The 23,198-nt window shown below is 40.4% G+C and overlaps 1 protein-coding gene across 2 annotated transcripts in view; it reads right to left on the reverse strand.

The window, feature by feature from the left end:
* The window catches only part of ERMP1 (endoplasmic reticulum metallopeptidase 1), a 39,163-nt gene extending 22,254 nt beyond the window's left edge, over window positions 1–16,909 (reverse strand). For both annotated transcript variants that reach the window (XM_082783334.1, XM_082783333.1), the window contains exons 1-11: window positions 16,496–16,909; window positions 16,023–16,324; window positions 12,131–12,258; window positions 11,682–11,787; window positions 10,648–10,794; window positions 9,081–9,173; window positions 5,625–5,837; window positions 4,487–4,707; window positions 1,724–1,898; window positions 1,248–1,438; window positions 468–620 (exon numbers count right to left, since the gene is read on the reverse strand). In XM_082783334.1, coding sequence (XP_082639460.1) covers window positions 468–620; window positions 1,248–1,438; window positions 1,724–1,898; window positions 4,487–4,707; window positions 5,625–5,837; window positions 9,081–9,173; window positions 10,648–10,794; window positions 11,682–11,787; window positions 12,131–12,258; window positions 16,023–16,324; window positions 16,496–16,803 — 2,037 coding nt within the window. In that variant the 5' untranslated portion in view covers window positions 16,804–16,909. The remainder of the gene's footprint in view (window positions 1–467; window positions 621–1,247; window positions 1,439–1,723; window positions 1,899–4,486; window positions 4,708–5,624; window positions 5,838–9,080; window positions 9,174–10,647; window positions 10,795–11,681; window positions 11,788–12,130; window positions 12,259–16,022; window positions 16,325–16,495) is intronic.
* Between the last annotated feature and the right edge of the window lie 6,289 nt (window positions 16,910–23,198).

Genomic DNA, 23,198 nt, shown 5'->3' on the forward strand with positions numbered 1-23,198 from the left:
ATTCTGAAATATCCACCATATCAACCCTTAAAGTCTAATGCATTTTCAGTATGTACTCAACACAAATCTAAGCATTTATGAATACAGTTACACAGATAAAACAGAACACCATAAAAACATGTAATTTGAATAGATGTCTGTGCCTGTAAATATTTAGACATCTCCCATTGCATTCACTTCTGTAATGATAATTGCTTATTTAACTCATACTTAAATACACCTAAAAATACCTATTCTTCTGAGAAGACTATACATGCAAATTAAACATGGGGAACAGCAGCAATTTGTTCAAATCTACAAAAAAAATGTTAGAATTTAAATCAAGCAAACAATAGAGACTACTTCAGGGTTTAAGTTCTTTAAAAACAGTAATAACTAATAAGAAACAAAACAAAGAAAACCAAACAACCAAAAGAACCCTCTTGCATGCAGCACAGAATCAATACGATATGCAAGACTCTTCTTACCTGGAGAAAGACTCGCTTAGGCTTTGGGTTAGCCATATCAGAACTGTAAGGAAAGAAGATTCCACTGCAAACGAGAATCAGAGTGACTACAGACACAGCAGTTGAAGTTATTAGCGTCAGTTTTGTACTTTTGACAAGGTAAATGAAGTTAATCTAGAGAACAAAGAGACAGTCCAGTTATAAAACTACAAGACTGAGAAATGAAAGACACTTATGTGTAACTCTAAAATTCACTTCTGGAATTGAACGTGTATTACACATGCTATATGATACAGAAAGACTTCACAACCTCAATACCTAAAACCAGAAGGAAACAAAGGTGACTACTTTCCAAAACTTTCAAAAAAAAAAAAAATCTTTTTAAAAACATCTGCCAAAAAAAAAGTCCTGAAAACTTTGCAGCAAGGGCAGCATAAAAAAAAAAAAAAAAAACATTTTTTTTCTTTTTTTGGAAATGTAGTACATTTTTTGTTCAGCCACATACCACACTCCACCTAAAATGAATACCTGTTCAAATGCTATCATCAATTTTTTGTATTTTACACCAGTTATTACTACATCACGACTGAGCAGATACATTTTTTTGTAATCCCTGCTTCAATTACTTCTCTCTAACATAAAACATAGGATCCTTCACATTTCTTAGAATTTCCTTGTATTAACACTTGAGATGTTCAACAATACCATTAATTTCAAACAGAAGTATAGAAAAAAAAATTTTTTTTTTCAACTCTAGAGAAAGCTTAGAAGTTTTCAACATCATTTAAAAACTCTACTTACAAAATAGGATGACAGAATCATAGTGATGGCCACAATAAATCCTGCCAACACTACATCTGGTGGAATTTCTGAACCACTTCGTCCCATGATAGGAGTAAACATTTCAAATATAGTCCAACTAAGATACATTATATACAGATAGGGAACAAACATTCCCAGCATGTACAGCACAAGAAACTTAATTGTGGCACCTACAAAACATAAAGCACATAGCATTAATAATATATCCAAACACTGCTGCAAGGCCCAATGTATAATACTAGTCCTCACCCTGAGATGGATAGGAAAAAAGGACCCCATTTTACATAGCCGATGCCAATGTAACTCTTCCAAAACCACTGCAAAACTACTCTTATGTTAAAACAAACACACAAACAAACAAACAAAACAAAACAAAACAAAAACAAACAAACAAACAAACCCACAGGTTTTCTGCTCTAAACGCTGCAATTATCTCCCCCCCCACAAACTCATACCTTTTTGTCTGAATTCCTTATGGATCATCAGCTTAGTGAGTAATGGAAATGCCACCCACAACATACAAATGAACGCTGAACAAAGGCCTATCTGAGTAATCACAGCCAATGCTATAGTCCAAATCAGCAATGAGGCATCAAAAAACACATCTCCCAGGTTCAGGTCATTCATATTCTGTAACAAAAAAGGGAATCAGTTATTGCCGAGCAGAAATATTTTGTGTATCGTGTTTCTTAAGAACACACACAAAAACTCCGATTTCTTCTATGTAATTGTTACAATTGCTTTGTCCACATAAAACATTTACCATCTCATGACTCTCCCTGCCATAGAGTTAGTCATGACAGTTTTCACTTGTAGGTGCTTTTCTTTTCTTAACCATCTGCTCTGACTTAGCTTGAAGAAGAGATTACACAGAATGGGATGGACAGGAGTGGAGTACAAATTACAATACCAAGAAGATGGCAGGCTAATGTTTCAGGTACATATGCAATAAGGTCTTTTTATAAAAAGCACTGGTATTTGTGAAGCATATCAACAAGTTATGTACTACTTATGTGTGAAAAGAATTACATATACCTCCTGAAATTCTAAACTGCTTTTGCACAGCAGTTGTTAATATACTACTTCTTAAGCAAGTAATGTTATTATTGGATAAACATTACACTGGTGCTTTTATGTGTCACACCACAGCTGTCACTTCAGAAGTCTGCTTTTTTCATACATTATTTGTTTTGAAGAGGACATGTATGGTTGAGTTAATATCAGATATGTTTTAGAAAAAAAAAATTAACCCTTAAAAATGTGTTTTTATTTGTTGTCTTTAGTTAAATGCAGTGTTGCACTGTTTGCAGCACAAGACTTGTAACTGTGAATGCTGTTAGCAGCAAGAAGGACTGCTTCACTGAACAGCTATCAGCAAGCACTTAGTTGAGTTTTGGGCTGTGAAAAACGTTGGGCAGTAGGGATAAGAAACTTTTGGGTTACCAAACATATTTCAAAACAAAAAGTTATTACATCACAAGTTCTTGAGCCAGTAACAGAAGACACACTGCTTCATCAACACCTAGGCATTGCCTGTAATACCCAAGTAACAGATTAGCTTCCAAAATTTTTATGCAACACTTCTTAGGGACAATGTAAACTACTGAGGCAGCATAAAGTGTGGAATACTGCACGCTATAGCGCGCCAATAAAATTGAGAGAGGCGCGGTATCTAGTCATCTGATCTGTTCTTCAGACAATCAACAGGTAAGAACTAGATCCAGCACCTGAAACAACTGAATGATTAGGTAAAGTAAGCTCTCCTGTCAGTAAGTACCTTATTCTAGTCTTTTGGAATAGAGGTTATGTCCCATCTATTTTATAAATGGTTCATCTTTAAAAAATAATAATGCTAGTGACCTTTTACTGAAAATTATTCATACACATACTCTATAAAACAAACAACTTCCAGATGAGTAAATAATGGATACAGTCAGAACGTACACCAGTCAAGTAAAATATCAGTACTTTTTAAAACATGAAGTATTTGGATGAAATTGAATTTGACTGACAACTTAGGTTTCTTAAATTCCACCACCCTAGGCTTGTACAAACGGCTGAGAAGGATAAGTAATGGTAAACCGAATGACTAAATACCATCATGCCTAAAACCTGTAAACCTAAAACAGGCTCAAGCAGTTGACTTCTCCCTTTTAAGAGCACCATCTGCCAGATACCTCAAGGCACCACAGAAATACAAAACAATTCAACTATCATCTACGCATTTGGGATTATTATGAACTATAATTATGACATTATTATGCAAGTTACATTGTGTTGGTTAGTCCACACAGAAGAATTCTGCACAAAAAAGATAGATATGCAGTAATCATGACAAATGACAGCAATGAAAAGGTAACATGACAAAATCGAAATCAAACTTTCTAGGGGCCTAAAGTACTTTTATCTATGGCAGAAAAGAATGTGGAACATAAAGAGTTCTCTTTCAGGTCCAGTTGTGGTCAAAACAAGTAACAGATATCAGAATAATCATACAGAATAACCATAGATGGCAGGCTGAAAACTCAAATTTTTTTTTACAAAAGCTCCACTTAGAAAGCTTTACACAGCACAGGTTATTGCATTACAGAATGATAAATTCTGATAGTTGTAAGAAAAAAGCTTTCACGTGAACAATCTGAAAAAAATTTGCTTAGAAGGCAATGAATACGAATGGCCTTACCAAACAAACATGCATAATAATGGGTCAGAATACAACACAGAGCAGGTATCCCAAGTTTCATGACAAAAATTTACATGGTAAATTAGATGAAATAATGAACAAAAATATTAAAAGATTCATTAGAAGTATGAAAATAAACAAACTGTGGGACACTCAATTATACACGTAAATTCAGAAGCAAGAATCTGTTAAGATTCAAAGACCATATAGATGTCAATTCTGTAAGTATCAAGAACACCTGAAGATATCAAAAAAATAAATTATCCAGCTGTTACTTTGATCTCTTACCAATGAAATTATAGGAGAAAGGGAGAGTGCAGAGAGGAAAAGAAACAATACCTTACATTGTCTTCTACAAGGCTCTTGCCTGTCACCCCTGGCCCCAAGCAGGAATTGCTACAAGTCATTAGCAAGGGCAAAGACTTAAATCAAGGGGCTGTTAACTCTCATTTAACACAGCAATAATCCTTATGTTTAAATGAGATTAAACACTACACTCACCACCCCTCAAAACTGGCAATGAAATTAGGCTTACCTTGTAGTAAAACCTCTTGGCTAGTGTATGCACAAGGATGAGTTTAGCTGCAGCTGCAGTGCCATACAGAAACACAGAAACATAGAAATGGGTATACCAAGAAAGAGACCGTCCAATGAGAGAGACGAACACTGCCACAATAACCACAGTTACTAGTGTGGAGATCCAACTTAACAGTATTAAGCCAAATGCAGTAAAGAATTTCTTCAAGTTATTAATAGCTGTGAAGAAGAAGAAAAAAGTTTAATTCAACAGTCATACCTATTATTTTTAAATACTATAATCAATATTAAAACTACCCTCAGCATAATTTCTGTAATGACCACATGAAGTCTGTAGGAGAAGTGCACTCTGCAGATTTCTTTACAGAATAGTCTTTATATCACGTAGCCTACTCCTTTTACAGTCTTCCTCCCTACAGGATTAATTCCCAGACAACTAGTCTATTTCCTAGGTTATCATATTCCTGATAATAAAAATTTGTCTAAGGAATCAGTGAAGAGACTATAAGCTAGAAGGTCTCAACAAATGTCAGAGTTGCTTTTCTTCTAACTTTTTCATATTCTAAAAATGCTTTCTGGATTTTTTTTTATTTTTATTTTAATGTGTGCTCCTACGCTTCAAATGAAAATGTGTAACTAGAGGATTTAAGTTGTTTTATACCCTTTATTGAGTATTGATATAATTTTTCCTGTTTGTGTTGTTATGTGCTCCAGCCTATGGCCAGGAGTTCATGAATCATATTTCTGAAGTTCTACCTGTCTTAACAGAACAAAGAGTTTATACAGATGGTAGGTAAACTTTTTTTTCCCCCATATTCAGATCTTTAAAAGATTTAGTTTAAATCTTCACGAATGGATAAAAGATATAGTTGTAATTCATAAATGCTAGACATCTAGGCCTGTCATTTCATCATCATAATGATTCACAACTGAGTTTTCATCTCTTAGAACAAAAGTAATTCCTGCACACCTAAAGTTTATTCCTTAAGTTTATCAAATCAGAGAAACTTCACAGAAGGTTGTGGTTGGAAGGGACTTATGGAGATCATTTGCCATTACCTCCTGAGTACTTCTTGATCTACTAATTGTTATTAAATAATAACGTGATTGATCTGAAAACAAAACACTAGACTTACCTCTGGTTTTGGGCTGGAATACTTTCTTGCCTAAGTAAAGAAAAGCAATTGCTGCTATTATGCAATTCATGATGGTGCCAACACGAGCAGGGTAAGCCAGGACAAATAAGCCAAGTACATCAAAAAATACAACATTTCCATGTCTATACTCAAAAGATTTGGCCAGTTTATCTGATGTTGCAAGGTATTTTAGGACAGCTAGAATATTGTCACCTATTAAAAAAAGCAGATACACAACATAACTGTATCAGGGTTGATGAATTAGTACATAGCATTCTTCTATGTACTTAAAAAAAAGCCAATGTATTGAATTATCCAAAACATGAGAAATGAACATGCAACTGATTATTCTTAATATCTATTTGATCATTAGCAGTGCAAAGTATTTTCAGAAGGTAATCTACACAGTTCTCCCTAAAGTAAGTACACTTGGAAAGCTTCATATATTTAAATACTACATCAATGAAGGGAGAAAGCGTATCTTCAGAATCAGATAATCATGGAATGGTTTGGAATGGAAGGGACCTTAAGGATCACCCAGTTCCAACCCCCTGCCATGGGCAGGGACACGTCCCACCAGACCAGGTTGCCCAAAGCTCCATCCAGCCTGGCCTTGAACACCTCCAGGGATGGGACATCCACAGCTTCGCTGGGCAGCCTGTGCCAGTGCCTCACCACCCTCACAGTAAAGAGTTTCTTCTAAATGTTTAATCTAAATCTTCCATCTTTCAGTTTAAAACCATTACTCGCAGTACTATCACTACACTCCCTGACAAAGAGTCCCTCCCCAGCTTTCCTGTACCCTTTTCCAGTACCCTTTAGGCGCTGGAAGACTGCTACAAGGTCTCTCCAGAGACCTCTCTTCTGCATGCTGAACAACCCCAACTCCCTCAGCCTGTCTTCACATGAGCGGTGCTCCAGCCCTTTGATCAACCTCATGGCCCTCCTCTGGACTTATTCTAACAGGTCCATGTCCTCCTTGTGCTGGGGACCCCAGAGCTGAATGCAGGACTCCAGGTGGGGTCTCACAAGAGCAGAACAGAAGGGGGACAATCACCTCCCTTGACCTGCTGGTCACACTGCTTTTGGTGCAGCCCAACATACGGTTGGCTTTCTGGGCTGCCAGTGCACACGGACAGCGCATGTTGAGCTTCTCTTTAATCAACACCCCCAGGTCCTTCTCCTTAGGGCTGCTCCCAATCCATTCTCTGCCCACCCTGTATTTGTGCTTAGAATTATCCCAGCCCAAATGCGGGCCCTTGCACTTGGCCTTGTTGAACCTTATGAAGTTTGCACAGGCCCACCTCTCAGGCCTGTCCAGGTCCCTCTGGATGCCATCCCTTCCCTCCAGTGTGCCAACTGCACAACACAGCTTGGTGTGATCAGCAAGCCTGCTGAGGGTGCACTCGATCCCATTGTACATGTCACCGAAGACGTTAAATAGTGCCAGTCCCACTACTGACCCCTGAGGAACACCACTCTTTATGGATTTCCACTTGGACATTGAGCCATTGACCACAAGTCTTTGACTGTGACCATCCAGACAACTCCTTACCCACCCAATGGGTAAGGTCCATCCATAAAAACCATGTTTGTCCAATTCAGAAACAAGGATATTATGTGGGACAGTGTCAAATGCTTTGCACAAGTCCAGGTAGATGATGTCAGTTGCTCTTCTCCTATCCACCAGTGCTGTAACCCTACTGGAGAAGGCCACCAGATTTGTCAGTCACAATCTGCGCTTAGTGAAGACATGTTGGCTGTCAACAATCACCTCCTTGTTTATCATGTGCCTTAGCACAGTTTCCAGAAGGATCATCTCCATGATCTTGCCAGGTACAGAGGAGGCCTGTAGTTCCCTGAGTGTTCCTTTTTTCCCTTTTTAAAAATGGGGGCTATCTTTCCACTCTTCCAGTCAGTGGGAACTTCGCCAGAATGCCATGACTTCTGAAGTCTGATGGATAGAAGCTTAGCAACTAAATCAGCCAGTTCAGGACACATGGATGCACCTCATCAGGTCCCATGGACTTGTGCACCTTTGTGTTCCTTAGATGGTCTTGAACCCAATTTCCTACAGCAGGTGTTTCATCACTTTTACAGTCCCTGCCTTCGCCTTCTGGGGCCCAAGGCAAGTCTTCACTCCCGCCAGTGAAGACTGAGGCAAAAAAGTCATTGAGTACCTCAGCCTTCTCCATATCCTGTGTAACCAGGTCTCCCTTTTCCTTCCAAAGAGGGGCCACAATTTCCCTAGTCTTCCTTTTATCAGTGATGTACCTATAGAAGCCTTTTTCTTGTTGCCCTTGATGTCCCTAAATAAGTTCAATTCTAAAAGTGCTTTGGCTTTCCTAACTTGATCCCTGGCTGCTCAGACAATGTCTCTTTCAGCCCATAAGCAGTAGACTTCAGGCCTTACCAAAAGAGGAGTTTCATTTTCTGTTTACCTTCTTGCTCTTGTCCCTGCACCCAGTAGCTAACTCCATGTTTCACTATGAATTACCTGCCTTCTTTTTCCTCGATGACAGTAATGTAAGGAAACAAGGAAGTTGTTTTCTTTTGTACAGGTACAAACCACCTTCCTGTCTCTCATAATACAGCCAAAACCACGTTTGTTTTGCTTTAAGCTGTGAAATGTTTACCAAGAAATGGTCTCCCTAACCACTATGAGCAGTAAAATCATCTTTCCAACAGAAATTTAGAGGAAAGTGTTATTTTTTATCTTACAGTTGTGTTGGTGCAAATAAACATTTAAAGCTCTTACTGATGCTGGACCCCTCAGTGGACTTCTATTAGCTTACAGAAGACAGTGGTCAAAAACCTGGAGCTGCTTAGGATTGTGCTAGTTTTTCTGAGAAACTAGAAGTCTTACTGTAATTTTCTTTACTGAAATCTGTGAAATAACCTACTACACTTCCAATCTGTTAGTAGAAAATCGATGTTATTCGCCAACAATCCACAGCCTACATACTGCTATGTTAGGTCAATTGAGACTTATTCTAAATGAAAAATCTCTACTGGCAAGTTGATCTCTATGCTATCTACTTAACCATAATCCTCTCATGACAATCATTAATCAATAAGGGGAATTACCAAGAGAAAAGGAATGACAAATGCTGAACAATCAGGTATCAATGAATGTAAATTACTCAAATGGCTAGATTACCTTAATTAGATTTTAAAATTACTTTCAAATCAACATCACTGGATGGTGACAAAGTTTTCTTTTCAGAGCTCCTCAAACATATTCCCTATGTATTTTAAAGGCATGTGTTCAGTTAACATTGTTTTTTTACCAAGATGGTCAAGTAGTTCTTAACATTATAAATTTATTGAGATAGTAGCCTTACATCAAAATGAAGACACAACAATGTAGTCCTACTTTAAGACTTAGTAGCTATTACTGAATTTTTGATAGTAACAAGTAAGTCAGTAAGTTATTGAAATCTTAGAAATACCAACCTGCTCTCTGAATTGAATCTGTTAAAATTCTGTCTGATGTGTCATACTTTGTATGATAAATATAGCCATTTTCAATAAAAGCCAGGTCTATTCCTACAGAAAGAGGAAAAGCAAGAGAAATTATGTAAACCTAAAAACACAAAGCAAGTGTGAAACCTCAGATAAATTTCATGTAAAACACTGGTCTACTTTGTAACACATGTACTTTCCTCAGAAATCAGCCTGCTTTATGGAAGACTAACCAGAACTCCACCTGCTTTTAAAAAAAAAAAAAGCAAATTAAAATGAAAATGTGTCCTTACTAACTTATTGATTACATAACATCTGTACAGAAATTTATGTCTCTTTACTGGTGAAACACATGGAAATTCTTAGCCATGTCAACCTCAGAAGAAACAACATGTTTGTTTTCCAAATATTTACTATTAAAACATCAGTAGAGTTCCACTGTGAAAAAAGCAGTACTGTAGAACACTTTCTCTAAATGCCAGCTGTATTCTTTTTACTATGGATTTGTAAACAGATTTTTAGATGGCCAGTCCAAAAGTTCTATAGATGCCCAAATAATTTGTAAAGATAAAAAAGTTATATATTCAGCATATCCAAAGCATGCATACACTCAGTTGCATATGCAAAAAGCTCCTGTCAGCAATCTGACTCCTCAAGATTTTGCAGAGGTTTAACAAATCAATTCTACCAGTGGACAAAGTGGAACAAATTACTTCTCTAGCTCAATTATTTTTATGAGTTTAGAAAAAGCCAAGGTTAGGGAGAATTCATTTACCATTTATGAACCAGGTACAATTCCAAACAAATAACAGAACAAATTGTAGAAAGACAGCTATTTTATGTTCTGTGGTACATTTCTAGCCTGAAAAGTTTAGAATAAGTTTTTCTCTGAAAACCAGTTCAGAAAGATCACTTTTCTTGGAAGTAATTCCAATGGCAACTCACGCCAGATAGTGAGGAACATTTACTTTTTTTTTTTTGAATTACGTTTGTTCAGATATCATTTTTTGTTCCGCGTTTTTTTCCACTGAAAATTCTCTACAGAATGGATAAGAATCTATAAACCACACTGCAAAACCAAAAAACTTTCCTTCACTGTCTTGTGCTTAATTACACCCTGGCCTTCCACTCACTCCTTCCCCCCCAGATAATGAAAATTTATTACTTACTAAGTCACTGTCTTAAAAAAAGCTGCTTTTAGTTTATTCATTTTTTTTTTTCATTAGTTATTTAATTCCTGGAAGCAAGTTATTAGCACCATTACTAAAGTGTTTAAAAACAAAGTATTTAAGTGTACTGCTATTTCCTGGAGCATTTCCCTAATTTTTAGACTGATTTTCTACCATGTAGTTTCTTTCTGGAAAACAGCAGTCTCCAAAAACATTCTTAAAAACTACATGACACAGGAATGCCGAATGCTATTGCCTTAGGAAAAAGACAGGAAAATTTTCTCCCAGACTACAACCCAAACAGAAGTTGAGGACCTTTACATAGTGAACAACAGAACAGTCTACTTGTTATATACTTAGATAAATGGACATGCCTTCTGATACCATACCTGGAACATTACCAAAGTCCCTGTAGATCCGGAAGTCTGTATCTGCTGGGATAATACCACTCTGAAAGATTTCCTGTGCCACTACAGAGGCAAAGGGATGTTTGGCTGCACATACATATGCCTGTACCAACCACGGATTTTCAGGTCCTAATAAAAGATGAGCAGAAAGCTCAGAACAATTATTTTTTGAACTTCTATTAAGATAACTTTATTGTAACAACAACAAAAACAATACATAGGAACTCCCTAAAGTTGTAATGCTGTTGCCCCACAAGGTATACTAAGTTCATTAGTGTCAGCTGAAGCACTCACATACCTGAGATATTTAGTCACACTTTGAGGGGAAAATCATGAATGCCTTGGGTGTTCAATGGCAAGGTAGATACACCATCTACCAAAGACCAAGCAGAAACCACAACCTTCAGCAGAATTTCCAATTTATCATCAAAATTGGATGATAAATCCAATTAAACACAACATTCTTTATCACAGATAAAAATTCTTTACTGAACAGTCTCTCCATCAAAGCATTCAATGCAAGTAAAAAATTAAGCAGCCGCAGTAGTAGAAGGAAATCTGTAGTCCAACTAGGATGGAGCAGAAGTATAACAGCAGTGTATGTGGTAAGTTTTGCTGCTCTCCAAGCAGCAGATGGAGTTCTAATGCCAACATCTCTCTGCAAAGATTTTGGAAGAGTTATGTGAAAATTAAAAAAGCATATGAAAGTATGAGTATGTAAGAGATAAGAGATATAGAAATCTTTTTTCCTTACTATCTTGATGTAGGAAAGAAATACAATTTCCTTAGTTCTGTTCTACACAGGTTTCCCATCTCTAAGGGAACTTCTGTTGCAGTGCTTTACCCTACATGCATCTAAAGATGCAGAGCAACTTACTTGCTACAGAGGGTTGATAAAGGGCATAGCAGTTCTCTTATCTTTTGTTTGTGAGCGACTTTCAATACTCTTTCAAGTCTACATTATCTCATGATCAAATTATCCCAGTGTAGAAACTGGACACAATACATGCTCCTACCTGTTTGAAAAACAAGTTCTTTTCCTCCTACACCTGCTGCCTCCAGGTTAATAAAAGCTCTAATTGACTTGGCCCACTCATGTTGTGTAATGAAGCCGTGACTAGCCTTGATGAAAAACAAAGAAAATACAGGTCAAATCTCTTCCATACCAACCTAAGTGTTATTTTCCATCATGTATGATTATAACTCAAGGTTAAACAAGGCAGCCAGATCACTCACAACACAAACAAAACAGAACATCAAAGTATTCTAATTAAATTAACATAGACAACAATCTTAATCTATTTTTCACTTTTACAGCAAATATATTTTTCTCAGAATGTTAACACTGGCATTAATTAATATATCAACAGATTAAATAAACACTGTACTTGTAGTTACTCTTTCTTTTGACAGAGTCTTAATTCACAGCTTTGATACACATTTTATAATTCTGGCATATTCTTACCTGCAAAATATTTTCTTCTGCTCCATTAAACAGGAATATGACAGCATGCTGCAAGGGTTCTGATGATTTTGAGAGAGTGTAAAGTATTTCAAGCATCACTGAGCAGCTAACAGCATCATCACTGGCACCTAAAAACAACCAGCAGAACAGCATGGTTTACAACAAATGCACAGAATTGCAACTAACACCTGAGAAGACAAAAAGACTTTGTGTCCTCTCAATCATTTAATCTAACCATGGCATGATTGTGTCAAACTTTAGTCTATTTTCTGCTACAGCTTGTACCTGGTATTTATGCTAGTTAGAAGCAACAGCGGAAGAAAACTAATGTTCAAAAGTTGAACAAGTGATGTACAGAGTATCAAATCCAGTACTACTCTTCACAAGATCTAGGCTAACTAAGTACTAAACAGAAAAATAGATAATGATCACTTTGCTTAAGATCAATATGAATAAACAAGGACATAAATTTCACTTACAGCATACTCAAATTACAAAAAGCGAATTTTTATTAAGCTGAATATTATTTTGTAAATGTAAAAAATGAAACCACACTACTCACGCTAAGGAATTCTATACTGCTACAATGCAGTTTAGTAACTGGACAAATCCTCCAAGTAATGTACAGCCAAGATCACAAATTAAAGCATACATCAGAATTCACATCTTTAAAACATTCATCAAGTGAAAGTATACATTGCAATGCAGTAGTTTCATGATTGGATGCTGTCTACCACCTTTCTGGTTTCTTTGCAGAAAGACCTTTTTTGCTTTAACCTCAGTGGTCTGTTCACATTCCTCATCCAACACTACCCTAGACCTGCACCCAATTCCTCATACCTCCTCCAACACACCGCCCACCAGTTTTTCATCTTGATTAAGTACCCATCTTTTAGCCCTTGCCCCATTTCCATCACTCTAGCGCAAGCCATAGCATCTCCCTACCCGACTCCAATTAATCAAACCTGGGAGCAAACAGAGAATTTTAACATCATTCCTGTTGGCCTGGGCTGTATAGATAATGCCAGTTTGCACTGAGATGATGACTATGGCTTGTTCAGCATTATTTGCCACAGTATGTATCAGCATGATATTAGGGAAGGCTCATTAGCTGCTGAAACTGTTTAAGGTATATATAAAACAAGTATATTTTCTGGAGCTCATAACCTGGAAAAAGACATGCTTGCCCCTTCTAAAAAAAATAAGTGATTATTCTTGATATAAACAAGAACCTCAGTCAAAATTTTATTGTATATACATACTTTAGAATAAACAAACACATATACAAAGAAAATGTTTCCAATGCACTGGTTAGTTCATCTAGTTCTCAGAATACTTCACTCTGCCAAAGGCTTTCCAAAAAGCTCCAAAAACATATCAAATTTAAACTCCTCATTATATTGCTCCTGAAGTTTATCCATAGCCTACTCTTAGCCTCACCAAGTTCTTTTTATCTAACTTGTACTGTGATGAGAATTCAACAAGGAAGTGATAAGCCCTGCTGAAAAGTAATCACTTGTCTATCTTACTGTGAAGCTAGGAAAAGTAAAGGACTTATTGGTTTCAAAATGCACACACACACCAGATTGAAGCAGCCACAGTCACACTTAAAACAGATTTTATGGCAAATATCAGTAATATAAGAAAACCATGCCATAAGCCACATCTATACCAATACTTGCAAGGGTATTTCCACCTCCAAGTTTAATCGAGAAGAATCAAATAATACTAATTTCCATGTAGATGGCCTATCAGAACAAGAGAAATATGTTAGGAGCTTATAGTTCACATGTTTCCTTCACAAGCTTTTTTCCTCACCTGCTTCTTTAGTTAAAAAGAGACTAAACATCGAAGCTCAGACAGTTTACTGAGCTATCTTTACTCTTTTTTTGTTTGTTTGTTGTTTAAACTGTTTCCCTAATACTGCACTGTTACTGTACTATTAGCAAAAGTGAGATGTACTTGCCTTGCTTTCCAGGAAATGATACACAGGAACGTTAGTGGCAACAACGATAACTTTAAATGTCTGAATACCAAAATACTTGGTAACGCTTTAAAATGATTGAGGGATACATTTGTGAATAGCCCCAACTAATGTAAGGGTGTGAATACTAACACCCAAAGGAAACAAATAAAAAACTTTATACAGACTTGATATCTTTTCCATCAGCACACAATTGGGCTCATGGGCCATTAATCATGCCAGGAAAGCACATCTACAAGCATCAACATCAGATTATCTATTTCTATCTGATTCATCATGTATACTACTCATTGAAGTATACAAGAGTCATACTGATTTGGGTTAAACTAAACGTTTTCAGTAATTAAAAAAAAAAAAAAAAAGAAACTGTAAGCAAAGAACTTATAGAAATACAGGAGAATAGAAAACAAAAGGTTCTTTCTTATACTATATAGAAGTTTTACTACAGGAAAATGAAATAGCATTTCCTCACTGCTGTTGTAAAGCGCTGCTTTTGGTTGAGGGCAAGCATACAGGTTGATTTCTATCTCCTCCACATATTCTGTACAACCCTATGCTATAGGAATCATTATTTTTCTGGCTTTCCTGTGCAAGGCTGGTGAAATATTTCACTGCCTGAATGAAAGTTATTGATGGATATATAACCCTGTAGAACAACCCAAAGAAACAGGCATACCGCTTACACAAGACATCAGTCGAAAAACAATTCTCATTCATCATTACGTTATACTTGTGAAGTATTCTTTAAGTCTAGGCAGTCATGTTTAGAACATAAGTGAAGTAATTACAATCAACACAGTTCCTAAATCACAGTGAATGTGTAACAATCACACAGTTATTATACTTAATTGGAACTCCATCTTGCCTAAACATGACCAGAGGAGAAAAAGAAGTCTTCTTCTAACACTACTTGTTAACAGAAAAAAGGCGCAAAGAGTATAGCAAATGTTTTGTTTCTCTAACACTCAACTCATTAATTCTCACATCTCATCATTCATAGTGATTACTTCTGTGTGCTAAAGACCAAAGAGGTTGCCTTCCGAAATAAAAATACAGTGCAGGCTGTAAATAAAAAATCTTAAGTAAAAACAGCACTGTCAGTGACTGAAACCTATACATATTTTTCGGCTGCAATAATTAACATATACTTGTGGCTACGAGTTACAGCAAATGTTTTTGTGTGGTTTCCAGTTTCCTGGCAATATTAAACCATGTATTTGCCAAGCTGTTTACACCCATGTTGCAATAATTCTTTAACATGATTAGATTTATAAAAATGCAGTAGGACAAGAATGAGAAAACACACAACAGTGAAAGTAGCAGTGAGAGACATACATATCAACTTAACTTTTGATCACTGCAATTATTTTTTTAGTCAGAAGCTAGGAATGCAGAAACTGTATAGCATAAGGGTACAAAAATAAAAATTTGAGATAAGTGTGATACCAGCTGACACAGGAAAAAGGAGAATAAAATAGATTGGTTTGTGGGGGAGGGAACAGCCCCCAGCATGAAGCATCCTGTTTAAGGAAAGCCAGGTTTAAATCAGTACAGAAGTATGGAAAGACCTGAACAACAGGTATCAGGAGCACATGCCTAGGAAATGAACTATATTAAAAAAAAAAAAAAAGGTGGATTCAACATAACTTCCTAGAAACCCACACATAACATCTATAATTTGCTGTCTACCAGAAAACAAAAGTTAAAATCTGAAACACTGAAACATGCTGACTTTTAACAGGACCAACCTGCCACTCTAAGTACTGAATCTTACTGAAATCAAGCACAGAGTAATTGACACACAGAGTGTCCTGGCATATGGCTATGACAGCACTTGGTATGAGACAACAGTGAGCCAAGCTCAGTGGCTCATGTAACGCAGAGGAATGGAGGAGCATGTGGACCTACCTGGGGTATTTGGTACGGAATCAAAGTGACAATTGGATAAGACTGCATGCTCAGCTCCATTTCGGGGTTCCAGCTTCACTACCACATTGGTTATGTTTGCGTAGTAACTAGTAAAGCCTCCCAAAAAGTCAATGCTGAAGGAGCCTGTCGGCCTCTGTACGTCTACAGATATCTTGTGAGCATCTGTGCTTTCAGTTTCTATTGCCCTGATTTGTTCTAGGAGGTAGTTAACTGCAAGAACTTCATTCGCTGGACTTCCAACCGTCCTGGGCCCAATCGCTGTTATGTTGTCGAGATATCCCCTGCAGGAGAGACAGCACACGTTCAGCGCCCGCACGCTTGATATTTCACGCACAACCCACCGAAAGCTTTACACCTCCCTGCCCATCTCCAAGGCTCACTCCGAACAGAAACCGACCCACACGCGAGCAAGAACCCCTGGCACGGTCCGGGGGGGCTGTCCCGGCCGGTACCTGGCGCGGTGCGCGCTGAAGTGCGGGTGCCCGCCGCGCTGCGGGCGGCTCAGCAGGTGCCGGTGCGCGACGTGCGCCAGGCCGCGCAGCGCCAGCAGGTACAGCAGCACCACCGCCGCCGCCCGCCGCTCCGACAGCGCCTGCGGCCGCCGCCGCGACCCGTCCCGAGCCTTCCCCGCGGCGCAGTCGCCGTCGCCGTCCTTGTCCTGTCGCGGCGGTGCCGCCGGGCGCCGGTCGCGATCGCGCTCCCCGCCGCCACCGCCGGCCGCGCGCAGCCGCCGCACCGCCGCCGCCGCGCTCCGCTCCATGGCCCCGCGCGCCCGCTGCGCTACGGGGGAGGCCGAGGCTCAAAAAAGAGCGGCGACACCGCCACGCCCGCCCCGCTCCCGCTCCCGCTCCGGCCCGACCCGCGCCGCGCCGGGGGGGGTGGCCGGGACGCGGAGCCACGGGGCGGGCTCATGGGGGGGGCGGGGCACGCGGCACCCACCCCCTCCCCGCGGGGCGGGGTGGAGGCTGCCGGGCGGCGCCGGGCCGTTGCGGCCGTTGCGGCCGTTGCGGCCGTTGGGGCCGTTGAGGCCGTTATGCCGGCAACGCGCGGCGCGCGCCGGCGTCTGACGGGGGGGTGCCTGTCCCGTCGCTGTCCCAGGCGGGGGTGGAGGCGGAACTGCGGGAGTCTTGGCGTTAAAAGCGTTAAAAACAGAATCACAGAATCACAGAATTGTCTAGGTTGGAAGTGACCTCAAGATCATCGAGTCCAACCTCTGACCTAATGCTAACAGTCCCCACTAAACCATATCCCTAAGCTCTACATCTAAACGTCTTTTGAAGACTTCCAGGGATGGTGACTCCACCACTTCCCTGGGCAGCCTATTCCAATGCCTCACAACCCTTTCAGTGAAGAAGTTCTTCCTAACATCTAACCTAAAACTCCCCTGGCTCAACTTAAACCCATTCCCCCTCGTCCTGTCACCAGGCACGTGGGAGAACAGGCCAACCCCCACCTCGCTACAGCCTCCCTTGAGGTACCTATAGAGAGCGATAAGGTCGCCCCTGAGCCTCCTCTTCTCCAGGCTGAACAAGCCCAGCTCCCTCAGCCGCTCCTCGTAGGACTTGTTCTCCATCAAGCAATAAAAACATCACAGCAATAAAAAACATTAAACCGATAAAAGCATTAAATCAGTGAAAAACATCCAATCAGTGTAAAAAAAAAAAAAAAAAAAAGAAAGAAAAAAACACCAAATCAGTCAAAGCACTACGAGCAGCACACACGGGAAGGACGGCGGCTGGGGCGCGGGGCGAGGCGCTCACGGACGCGGGCTCGGTCCCCTCAGGAGCCGGGGAGGGCGGGCGGCGCCCAGCCCCGCCGCGCTCCGGGGCGAGGAGTGGCGGGCGGAGGGGCGGCTTGTTTCAGCCATGGCCTCGTAGCCCCTCGCCCGGCTGGCCCTGAGGGGGGAGAGGTGTCCCTGGTGCTGTGCGGGGCGCTCAGGCAGCGGAGCGCGGCTGCCCGGGTGCACCCAGCGTTACGGATAAACTCAGCACTGCTGCCCGGAGGGAGCTGCCCAGCAGCAGTCGGGATACCCTTCGGGACAAAAAAAAAAAAAAAAAAAAAAAAAAAAAAGTCTGAAGGAGTGGTGCCTTAAAATGTGATGACTATGCTCTTTGCCGTCTTCAGGTGCTTTTGTAAATTTCCAAATTCTGGTTCACTGAGTTTTCTCCTTCGCTTCATTTCAGATTCATCAAGGACAAAGTTATGGCTCACAACCCTAGGTTGTGTTACTACATTTGAGACCCAGTAACACAGTTCTGGGCCGAGAGGTTTGATTTCTCTTTTGTTCAGTTTTTCTTCCTGTTTTTTTTTTTTTTTTTTTTTTTTTTTTTTTTTTTTTCCACTTATCGATGCTACCTCTCTCTTCCCAACGAGATGGGATCAGGAAAAACGCATGCCCAAACTTGGCTCCCAGAAGATTTTACACGCGAATCAGCTCTACTCTGAAAAGTTCCAATGTAAATGTTTTCTCAAGCACGCAAGTGCATAATCAGTCCAGGGAAATGCTTGCAACACAATTATTCAAGCCTCCCTTTGAAAATGCCATCTTAGTAATCTGCATGATGACAAGATATTAATACAAAGAAAAAGATATGATGTTGAAGAAAGATGTGGCCGGGTATTCAGTGTAGATCTGCATTTCTCATTTGAAATTTTTAAGTCCTAAATCTGTTCCGAGAAATCAGACCAGGAATTAAGTATGGACTTTCATCTTGTATTTTCATCTCATGTAAAACACCATCAGTGCTAAAGCACGGGGGGCCACCAGTCCTGAAAAACTCACCTAGGCAGCTTTATGCAGGGACTGTTCCTCTCCAGGAACACCAGTTGCTGAATCTCAATTTGACTATGTTTGAACAGGCTCTGCATTCTTGATTTCAGGGGTAACGTACACTGTGAGAAAACAGCAGCTAAGCATTATTCATTTATTTTACCTCTCTATATATTTCAGGATTAGGGCTGTAAAAGAACTTCATCCTTTCCCTTTCAGTGGTCATTTTTCTTTCATTGTTTGGGCAACATCTGGGTATTGAGAACCCTCAGTCAAAAAGCAGACCAGACTACTGACATTGGTGACAGTCACACTCCCCAGATACATAACATTTTTTAATGCTCTGTCAATGCAAAATTCAGAAGTAATTTTCTCATTTAGATTGGAAAGTCTTCTGATAGTTGGATTAGTGACAGCCCTTTTATGATCTGTTCTGAGCACAGCATTTGGGAGGGCAGTGTGCAATGTGAATTAAGCTAGAAGTATAGTGCATACACGTTTTGACATGAATGAAGCGTCAGAGTCAAATACATCAACAAATGTGGTGCCTTTTATTGCTCTGTTAGTCTGGAATGACTGATTTAAGGTAATTGGATCTAATTTCCAAATGATTCAGCATATATTCAGTTTGATTTTATGTCAAGAAGACTGATGCTTAACCTAGTTCTTGTAAATGACACTGCTTCATTTTCTCACCTCAAAACAGAGGGAAATCCCTTGTTCACTGGGCATGTAATATAAGCTAAAAAGGCAGATTTTTTTTTTCTGCTTATAAGCAGAAAAATTAAAAACCCAGTATCTCATCTGCAGGGACATAGGGCCTGCTTTGTTTTCTAACTTGCAAACCCAAGTTAGACAGTAGCAGGATTACATTTTTTTTTTTTTCTGAGCAAATAAATACAAATGCAATTTTTTAGGTTAAGGCCATAATCACCTATTTAGGGAAAGAGATCAAGAACATTGTCCTCAGAAAAGCATTTAGTATTGATTAAAAATAAGCAATGATGAACCATCCATCAAATAATTGGTAAATTGTTCCCATAATCAGACATCCTTCTCATTAAAGTGTGACTTATTTGTATCACTAATCTCTTAGCTTCAATTTTCCATCCATTGGATGTTTGACTGATAAATTGAAAATCCCATTGTTACAAGATTTTTGATCCACTGAATGTATTTGTACATGTGGTGGTTTTACTCAGGTGGGCAGCCGAGCTCCACCACAACCGCTCTCTCACTCCCCCTCTCCTCACAGAGGAAGGGGGAGAAAATACAACACAGAGAACTTGAGGTTTGAGATAAGAAAGGTTTAATTAAAGGGAAAGGGAATGGGAGGAAAAAAACAGAGACAAAAGAAGCAATCAGTCCGCGCGGAAGCACAGAGAGAGGAAAAATTATTCTCTACTTCCCATCAGCGAGCAGTGTTCGGCCATGTCCTGGAAAGCAGGGCCTCAGACGCGCAGTGGTTGTTCAGGAGGAACAGCCCCCTCCCCCACGAGAGCCCCCCCTTTTATTGCTGAGTGTGACATCAGGTGTTATGGAATATCCCTTTGGTTGGTTTAGGTCAGCTGCCCCGGCGATGTCCCCTCCCCATCACTTGCCCATCCCCAGCCTGCTGGCTCTTGGGGGCTTGGAAGGAGTCCTGATGCTGTGCCAGCACTGTGCAGCAATAGACACAACACTGGAGTGATATCAGTGCTGTTCCAGCTACGAGTGCAGAGTACAGCACTGTGTGGGCTTCTGCAGGGAAAAGGTGACTCCAGCTCAGACAGACCCAACACAGTACATCACAATGAAGTGTCCTTCTACACTTCTCTTCAATCGGTTACTTTTCCAGTTCTTTCATCCTCCTAAGTGTTGTCTGACTATTTTCATTTTTTCAGCAACTTTCCTGCATTGATGAAACAAGAGTAGAAGTGGTATTCCAGCACCTGCACCTGTGTCAAATACAAGGGAAAAATAATCGTTCTGCAGGGAGGCAGAGCCGTTTGTTTGCTTTAACATAAACACATGGTCATGGTGTCAAAGCATTGATTCTGTCCAGCTGGCTTGGGAATCTACTTCTGTCACAGCAGCATGTACCAGTCAGCCACTCAGCGTTACATGGTTTGACAGACAGGATCCCCCAGATCAGATTTGAGTGAAAATGGAGCTCAGCAGGAAGCAGGAAATCCCACAGAGAGGAGAAACTAAATCTAACATGCCGAGTTTACAAGGACTATGGTTTCAGCCCTTCCCAGTGAGAACTGTGGGTTTGGGCAAATCTTACTTCCCTGTGCTGCAGCCAGAGCTGGACCGCTGCTGATCTCACAAGGTGTCTCTGCCCACATATGACGATAGAGCTAGCTCTTCACTCCTCCACCACACCTCAGGCATTGGATCTATCCTCTTTTTGATCATATACATGTAGGTTGGAAAAGACCTTCCAGGTCATCAAGTCCAACTGCCAACCTGACCTACCAAGTCCCATCACTAAACCATGTCCCTAAGCACCATATCCACACATCTCTTAAACACCTTCAGGGATTGGGACTACACAGCTGCCTTGGACAGCCCATTCCAAAGCTTGACCTCCCTCTCTGTAAAGAAATTCTTCCTAATGTCCAGTCTAAACCTCCACTGGCACAACCTGAGACCATTTACTTTCATCCTATAACTTCTTACCTGAGAAAAGGGACTGACACCCTCTATACCACAAGCACCATTCAGGTAGCTGTAGAGAGAAATGAGGTCTCCCCTCAGCCTCTTCTTTTCCAGACTAGACAACCCCCGTTTCCTCGGCTGATCCTCACATGTCTTGTTCTTTAGACCCTTCACCAGCTTTGTTGCTCTCCTCTGCACCCACTCAAACAACTCAATGTTCCTCTTGTGAGGAGCCCCAGTTTGAACACAATATTCAAGGTGTGTTCTGACCAGTGCCACATACAAGGGGACAATCACTTCCCTGGTCCTGCTGGCCACATCATTTCTGATGCAGGCCAAGATGCCATTCCTAGCTACCTGGGCACCCTGCTGGCTCATGTTCAGCTGCCTGTGAACAAGGTTCTCTTTTGCTGGGCAACTTCCCAGCCACTCTTCCCCCATCCTGTACCACTGCATAGGGTTGTAACCCAAGTGTAGGACCTGGCACTGAGCCCTGTTGAATGCCATGTGACTGGACTCAGCCCATCAGTCTAGGGCTGAATTCCATTTGCAACCACTTTTTGAGCCCAGCCAACCAGCCAGTTTTTCACCCAGCAAACTGTACACCTGTCCAAGCCATGAGCAGCCAGTTTCTCCAGGAGAATACCACAGGAACCAGTGTCAAATGCTTCACTAAGATCCAGGTTGACAACATCCACTGCCTTTTCCTCACCTACTGAGGCAATCACCTTATCAGAGAAGGAGATCAGGTTAGTCAGGGAAGACCTGCCCTTCAGGCCCATGTTGGAAATTTCGTATCACTCAGTTGTCTTGTGTGTGCTGTGTGATGGCACTCAAGATGATCTGCTCCATAACCTTCCCTGGTATCAAGGTCAGGGAAGACAGGCCTGTAATTCCCTGGGTTGTTCCTCCTGCCCTTCTTGTAGACTGGAGTCACATTTGCTAACCTCTGGTCAGCTGGGACCTCCCCAGTTAGCCAGAACTGTTGGTAAGTTATTGAGCTCAGATGTTTTTCACTTTAAGAGATCTTCTACACAGGCACACTTCATGTCATCAAGGAAGTCTGCATTTCTTCTTCTTGGTTTTTATCGTCTCACTGTATCACACAGCTCCACATCTAGTCCATAGATGGCGTTGAGTATGACAGTGTAGTTTAAGAAGATGAGCCTGTATTCTTTGACGTTTGTACTCTCAGCTGAATCCGTGTAAAAATCTTTCCCAGACGTCATCCAGAGGCCATTCAGAGCTTATTTAACTAAACATTTCCATCTCTTTCCCAAGATACAAGGACAGTAGAAGTTTCATTAGCCCCCAAGACACCCCCAGGAACTGGGCATTTCTACAATCATCCTGTACTTTGAAGAGAATGGTAATATCCTTGTCACTCATTTCAGCAACTAGAGGTTGGAAGAACCATCCATAGCTTCTGGACTGATAGGGGACAGGCAGATTGTTGTTTGCATTAACACCACACCTAGCCTTTTTTTTTTTTTTTTGATAGACTTAAATGGTGTTTTTCCCTCTTGTGTAAAGAAACATATTTTCTGTACTCCCTCTCTCCCTTATTCTGTTATTTTGTAATGGGAGCTGTAATCATAACCAATAATTATAGAAAATAGACTGATTATTGCTTGTCAAAAACCCAAACAACCTTTCTTCAGATAGACATATCCTGCCTTCACAACCTGTTAAGGCTCTATGTCACTCTGTGAATAGGATACTCTAATTTAGGCTCAGCATTC

The sequence above is a fragment of the Aythya marila genome (genome assembly GCF_965140915.1).
Source record: "Aythya marila genome assembly, chromosome: Z".
Lineage (NCBI taxonomy): Eukaryota > Metazoa > Chordata > Aves > Anseriformes > Anatidae > Aythya > Aythya marila.